This window comes from Conger conger, chromosome 14, assembly GCF_963514075.1.
Source record: "Conger conger chromosome 14, fConCon1.1, whole genome shotgun sequence".
Taxonomy (NCBI): Eukaryota; Metazoa; Chordata; class Actinopteri; order Anguilliformes; family Congridae; genus Conger; species Conger conger.
Window position 1 is genome coordinate 969,279 of NC_083773.1, and position 7,500 is coordinate 976,778.

General features: G+C 50.4%; 1 protein-coding gene across 1 annotated transcript in view; it reads left to right on the forward strand.

Moving 5' to 3' along the window:
* foxp4 (forkhead box P4) overlaps positions 1–7,500 on the forward strand; it is a 68,857-nt gene that overhangs the window by 14,985 nt on the left and 46,372 nt on the right. The window contains exon 3 of the mRNA XM_061219915.1: positions 3,415–3,562. Coding sequence (XP_061075899.1) covers positions 3,415–3,562 — 148 coding nt within the window. The remainder of the gene's footprint in view (positions 1–3,414; positions 3,563–7,500) is intronic.

The following is a 7,500-nucleotide window of genomic DNA, read 5'->3' on the forward strand; positions in this document are numbered from 1 at the left end:
TTTACTTTAAATTAAAGTGCCTTTCCTACTCCTCCTGACCTCACAGTAAGGTGCGTTTCTAAACTCTAGCTCTCTCTGAAGCACACTGACTTCACCCTAAAGTGCGTTTCTAAACTCTAGCTCTCTCTGAAGCACACTGACTTCACCCTAAAGTGCGTTTCTAAACTCTAGCTCTCGCTGAAGCACACTGACTTCACCCTAAAGTGCGTTTCTAAACTCTAGCTCTCTCTGAAGCACACTGACTTCACCCTAAAGTGCGTTTCTAAACTCTAGCTCTCTCTGACGCACACTGACTTCACCCTAAAGTGCGTTTCTAAACTCTAGCTCTCGCTGAAGCACACTGACTTCACCCTAAAGTGCGTTTCTAAACTCTAGCTCTCTCTGACCTTGCCATCACACTGCAGGGACAGCTGGCTAACCTGTCAGCCTCGGTTAAGGGCTCTTAACAGAAAATGCTTCTTTTTTTAATGTTGATTATATGCATTAGTGCTCATTAATTTTATTTATTTACATGAAGTATTTCCCCTAAAAGCATTTTGACATGATAAAATGAGCTGGCTATGCAGCAATTAATATTTGTTTGTGAAAAATCTTTAGGCTATAATAAATATCTCTGGTGACATATACTGCAGTCTAAGTTCCAGATATCGTACCTTTATTTGAGACAAAATAAAATACATACATTTTGTATCATAGTTAAAGTGAACTAAACAGGCTCTTGATGTAATGTCATATTGTGTATTAGTGCATATTTATTCACCCAGTTCAAATTCCTATTGAACAAATACTGTTATTGTCTCTACACTGAAGAAAGCTGACCTGGAACCTGGCCACGGATGTGTTAAACGCAGTGGAAGTGTGAAAAGGTCTGAATAGTTGTCCTGGGTGTCCGTAGCGTTTTTTTCCTTCGTTGCGTTACTGTGTGAGGGAACGCAGACGTGCTTAAATTCCTCAGGACGCTGTTCTCCCCGGAGAAGAGCCCCCCCCTCCCCAAAGGGTGTGACCTCCTCCAACATCCCAGGAGGCACCCTGTCTTTGAAAGGGAAGCCCACTGCCCGTGCCAGATTGAGAATACCCTTTTATTTATATCTTCTTTCCCTCCTCTCTCTCTCTCTCTCTCTCTCTCTCTCTCTCTCTCGCTGTCTCCTCCCTCTCTCTCTATCTCTCTCTCTGTCTCTCCCTCTCTTTCTTTTTCTCTCTTTTTCACTGGGGGTCTTATCTCCTCCAGATAAGGAACATCTTTCAATGGGGGAACATCAAAAGTGTGACACGGGAAGGGCTCTTAGAAGTAAGGGAACCGGGGAAAGGGGGACATTTATCAAGCGCGCACTCCTTGACAGCTGCACCAGAGTCCCCTCTTCAGATTACCCATATTTCTCTTCCTCTCTCTCTTCCTCTCTCTTTCCCTCTCCCTCCTTCCTTCCCTCTCTCTCTCTCTCCCTCCCTCCTTCTCTCCCTCTCTTTCCCTCCCTCCATCTCTCTCCTCTCTCTCTCTCTCTCTCTCTCTCTCTCTGGAGACAGATTCGATATTCCCCCTCTCCTCCATGATGTTCATTTCAGCTCTCCCAGACTTGGCAGATCTTCAGACCCTCTTCAGTCCTGCCGTAATGAAGTGGTTTAATTCGATTTTAACAGAAGCTTACGTAATGGCAGATGTGGTCACTGGTTTTGTTTTGTTTTGCCGTTTGTAAGAACCTCAGAGCTATTGGTCAGCTGTGAGTTTGTGTTGGGGGATGAGGGGGGCTTTTTTTTTTTTTTTGCTTTTTTTTTTACTCTGAGATTTCAAAATATTATCTTGAACATTCCCTCCTTATTTTTGCAACACAAATGATGGCGATGGCGTCTGAAGTTTGTGGTTCAGTTGCTCAGGTAACGCATTTGTGGATATATGCGTGTTTGTTTTCCAGAGAAAAAGTTGGAAAAGTTATTTTGTTTCCGCAGTGGTTCTCTGCTTCTCACACACTGACCACTTTACAAACTAAGACAGCACAATTGAAGTGGTGTCTAATCTGAGGCAGAGGTGTTTTTAACAGGAAATGATGATGGGACATGTCAGAGTTTCCGGCTCTTTGTGAAGGCAGGGTGTGTGAGGTGTGTGCGGTGTGTGAGGTGGGGGTGGAGACGGGAGAGGTCTGAGACGTGTGTCAGCTGTGCTCTGTTCTGTAAACACTAACAGAATACCGCCATCTCTGTGTTTCCTCACACGGATAAGTATCTCAAAGGGGGCTGTTGCATCACCGCGCCTGAAAGGGCTGTTTTTATGTGCAATCGCTCTGAGCAAACACGCTGGGAACAGCTATTGAGCTGCAGTCAGTAAACTGTTAATTATTAACCTGCGGCCTGCGGGGGAGAGGGGGCAGGGGTCATCTGAGCTGTGGGATGAGGGGGCTCACACAGATATGTGTGACACTAACGCTGTGAGTGAATGTGTGTGTCGTCTATGACTTCTATCTCCCTCCCTCTCCCTCCTTCCCTCTTTCTCTTTCTCCCTCCCTCTCCCTCCTTCCCTCTTTCTCCCTCCTTCCCTCTTTCTCTTTCTCCCTCTCCCTCTACACTGTTCTCTTCTTATTCCTTCCTCCCTCTCTCTGTTCTTCTATCTATCACACTCTATCCCTATATCCCCTCTCTCTCTCTCTCTCTCTCTCCCTGCAGCAGTTGGGCAGCAGTAAGCCCCTCTCTCTCTCTCTCTCTCTCTCTCCCTGCAGCAGTTGGGCAGCAGTAAGCCCCTCTCTCTCTCTCTCTCTCTCTGCAGCAGTTGGGCAGCAGTAAGCCCCTCTCTCTCTCTCTCTCTCTCCCTGCAGCAGTTGGGCAGCAGTAAGCCCCTCTCTCTCTCTCTCTCTCTCCCTGCAGCAGTTGGGCAGCAGTAAGCCTCTCTCTCTCTCTCTCTCTCTCTCTCTCTCTCTCCCTGCAGCAGTTGGGCAACAGTAAGCCCCTCTCTCTCCCTGCAGCAGTTGGGCAGCAGTAAGCCCCTCTCTCTCCCTGCAGCAGTTGGGCAGCAGTAAGCCCCTCTCTCTCTCTCTCTCTCTCTCCCTGCAGCAGTTGGGCAGCAGTAAGCCCCTCTCTCTCTCTCTCTCCCTGCAGCAGTTGGGCAGCAGTAAGCCCCTCTCTCTCTCTCTCTCTCTCTCTCTCTCTCTCTCCCTGCAGCAGTTGGGCAGCAGTAAGCCTCTCTCTCTCTCTCTCTCCCTGCAGCAGTTGGGCAGCAGTAAGCCTCTCTCTCTCTCTCTCCCTGCAGCAGTTGGGCAGCAGTAAGCCCCTCTCTCTCTCTCTCCCTGCAGCAGTTGGGCAGCAGTAAGCCCCTCTCTCTCTCTCTCTCCCTGCAGCAGTTGGGCAGCAGTAAGCCCCTCTCTCTCTCTCTCTCTCCCTGCAGCAGTTGGGCAGCAGTAAGCCCCTCTCTCTCTCTCTCTCTCCCTGCAGCAGTTGGGCAGCAGTAAGGCGGTGGCGTTCCAGCAGCAGCTGATGCAGATGCAGTTACAGCAGCAGCACCTGCTCAACCTGCAGCGTCAGGGCCTGGTGGGCCTCCAGCCGGGCCAGGGGGCCGTGCCCATGCAGAGCCTGCAGCAAGGTGGGCACCTCTGCTCCAATCACGCTCTGCCTTACACCCTCTGCTCCAATCACGCGCTGCCATACACCCTCTGCTCCAATCACACACCACCACACACCCTCTGTCTGGCCCAGCCTCAGAGACCTGGGTCATGTACACAGGAGCTGTCATTCCAACACTTACTGGTTTAACGAGACCTTGACTTGGCATGAGGTGTTGGAATGATTTGAGCTTGTTGGACCAGCATCAATTTCATATCATCACGACTGCCGCGGGACTCAGAATGCTTCCCGTCGCTGCAGCGTTGTGTGCCGTTTCCATGGAAGAGACGCCTCCTTTCTTGATTGGTCAACATGTCGAATTGTCCGAACCCAGTGACCCGCCGATACCGAGAACGCCACGGCCCACTTCCTGCTGAGAGTTATTAACGCTGCAGCGCTCTGTGATCTCCTGCGCTCGTATGAGATTTAGAAGATGTGTGTCATCAAGGGGCCCGGCGTTCGCAGTGCGCTAACGTGCTAAATTTAGCCTCTGCCGCTCTCTTCCGATTCTCCCAGGATGGATGCGATGTTCCATCTCTGGCCGGAGAGCGCTTTGTTCTGAACAGAAGTCGTCTGCGCGCTGATTAAACTCCTCTCCCTGCTTTCTCTAGAGCCAGCGGTGATGGTTTGAGACGTGAAGGACTTTTTGTGAGCGTTAGCTGCAGCTCGGCACCCAGATCCTATCATGGCTGTCTGGGTGCTGGTGCTCATTCGGCTGGTGCTTCACTTTGGCTGTGTGTGGAACTGCACACTGGCATATTAGCATATTAGCTTCTCTAAATCTCTGGCTAATTTCCATTGAAATGTGGTGCGAGCCGCACGCTAGTCTGTGGTTTGAACACGGCCTTTGAGTCTTCATTGCGCTTGGGAGTAAAAGGAGGCAAGCCTCTAAGTGCATCTGAGACTCGACCTCTGCTCTCCTAGTTTGCGACTCCCCCTAGCTTCGAGTGGTGGGAGTGCAGTGGCGGTGTGAGTGTGTGTGTGTGTGAGTGTGTGTGTGTGTGAGTGTGTGTGAGTGTGTGTGAGTGTGTGTGAGTGTGTGTGAGTGTGTGTGAGTGTGTGTGAGTGTGTGTGTGTGAGTGTGTGTGTGAGTGTGTGTGTGAGTGTGTGTGTGAGTGTGTGTGTGAGTGTGTGTGAGTGTGTGTGAGTGTGTGTGAGTGTGTGAGTGTGTGAGTGTGTGAGTGTGTGAGTGTGTGTGTGAGTGTGAGTGAGTGTGTGTGAGTGTGTGTGAGTGTGTGTGAGTGTGTGAGTGTGTGTGTGTGTGTGTGGCGGTGGGTGTAAAACGTTGCGGTGATCGCGATCCCTCTCCACCTCCCACGTTTCGTAGAGCGCGTCTCCCGTTCATAAAGGGGCCTGTGTAAGGCCAGGCTTGGCGGAAGCTTCTGGAACAAATGCTGCGTGTTAAATAAACGCGACCGCGGCGAGCTGAGAGGAGCAGAACCAGATGGCAGCCCCCCCCCCCCCCTCCCCCTCCACCCCCCCACAGGCACAACGCAGGGGTTGACTGCCTCCCAAATTGACCTTCGCAATTGGTGCGATTGCGTTCAGTTTTTTTAATACTAATAATAACAGCAGTAAAAGAAAAAAAAAGCTTGATGGCTCTGTCCCAGAATCAGTAATCAGCGATGCTTCTATTAGTTTGGGATTGCTGCCCCCCCCCCCCCCCCCCAGGAGGAGACCCGGCCTTCCTCCGTCAGGCCACATGTGAGGCTTGTTAACTTAATCAGCTCGTAAAAAGATAAAAAGGACAGTTGATTGTTGGTTTTGTGGAAGGCAGTCATTTGGATAATAGGTAAAATATGCTGCAAAACGCTGGAAGCTCCAGGGACACGGGGGCAGGGGGGGGGGGGGGGGTCAGTCCGACAGAGAGGGGATGTTTCTGGTTTTATTTTCCCCCTCAAACTATTTTCTGTAATTCCTCCGCCTTTATGCCGTTTGGTTTTTTGTAATGGGAATTAGCCGGTTGCCGGGCCGACGGAGCGCTGCGGTAACCGTTTCGGAGAGCGTTAGGGGGGTCCTGAGTGACCCTAACGGTGAGGAAGCCCTGTGACTCTCCGCACGGGACGTCCTGGTCCAGGAGGCACTGTGTGTTTGCCAGGCTGCGGACGCTAAATATCCGCCTTCACACTCAACATAATTCCGATCACTTAAATGTAAAAAAAATATAGATCACTTTGGTTTTATTCTGACGTTTTGCGTCCCCTCTGGTTTTTTTTAAACATCACCAGGCGCTGAAGTGTTTTTGGAGATCGGCCTGACGCGGGGGCAGACGGACAGATCAGGGACGAGAGGGAGGGAGGGAGGGAGAGACCAGACGGAGGGAGGGAGGGAGGGAGGGAGGGGAGGAGGGAGAGACCAGACCAGACGGAGGGCGGGAGGGTTAGGGTTGTGGAATGTAATTCATTCCACAGCTGTACACTACTGGCTGCGGCGTGGGTCTGGAATCTGCCCTCGCTGATGTCATAGTTTAAGGGGCTGGGGGCAGAAACGAGCGGGTCTCTGGGAATCCCAGAATCAGTTCTGTTCTTTTTGTTTTGTTTTTTTTCACCTCAGTTTTCTTTTGAAAGGAGCGCCTGTTATGACCGTTATGAGCCTTATGACCGTTATGAGCCTTATGACCGTTATGAGCCTTATGACCGTTATGAGCCTTATGACCATTATGAGCCTTATGAGCCTTATGACCGTTATGAGCCTTATGAGCCTTATGACCATTATGAGCCTTATGACCGTTATGAGCCTTATGACCGTTATGAGCCTTATGACCGTTATGACCGTAATGAGCGGCACCCCGCCGTGCGTGTTCCTCTGAGTGTGGCACCATTCTGCCGCTGAGAGAGCTCATATTCACCCGTACTCACTCATATTCACCCGTATGTGCTCATATTCACCCGTACTCACTCATATTCACCCGTACTCGCTCATATTCACCCGTACTCACTCATATTCACCCGTACTCACTCATATTCACCCGTATGTGCTCATATTCACCCGTACTCACTCATATTCACCCGTATGTGCTCATATTCACCCGTATGCTCATATTCACCCGTACTCGCTCATATTCACCCGTATGTGCTCATATTCACCCATACTCACTCATATTCACCCGTATGTGCTCATATTCACCCGTACTCACTCATATTCACCCGTACTCACTCATATTCACCCGTATGTGCTCATATTCACCCGTATTCACTTTTATTCACCCATATTCGCTCATATTCACCTGTATGTGCTCATATTCACCCGTATGTGCTCATATTCACCCATATGTGCTCATATTCACCCATACTCACTCATATTCACCCGTATGTGCTCATATTCACCCGTACTCACTCATATTCACCCGTATGTGCTCATATTCACCCATACTCGCTCATATTCACCCGTATGTGCTCATATTCACCCGTACTCACTCATATTCACCCGTACTCACTCATATTCACCCGTACTCGCTCATATTCACCCGTACTCGCTCATATTCACCTGTATTCGCTCATATTCACTTATATTCACCTGTATTCGCTCATATTCGCCTGTATTCAGTTGTTTCCGCTCATATAGGCTCAGAAGGGTGTGTTGTTTGTCTGTGTTATTCTGCCTTTTTAAGTGGCGGTGTTGAGAATCCCCAACTGAACCAAAAAAAAAAGCTGCGGTGTTTTTTGTCCGCCGCGTGCATGCGTGGGTTTTAAATGTGTGAGCAGCGTCGTGTGATTATCTAATCTGTTTGAAAACAAAAGGGCTGTTTAATTTGGGCTAACCCCCCTCGCCCCCCCCCCACGGCCCCCGCGTCCCCGCGCGCAGCTCATTTGCATTGTGGGTAGGACGCGGAATGAAATATGAGCGCCGCGGATCTCCCCGGGTTCCGGAGGTGAGGGGGCCCGGCCGGCTCCTCAGCGAGGCCCCGAGACGCCGGCC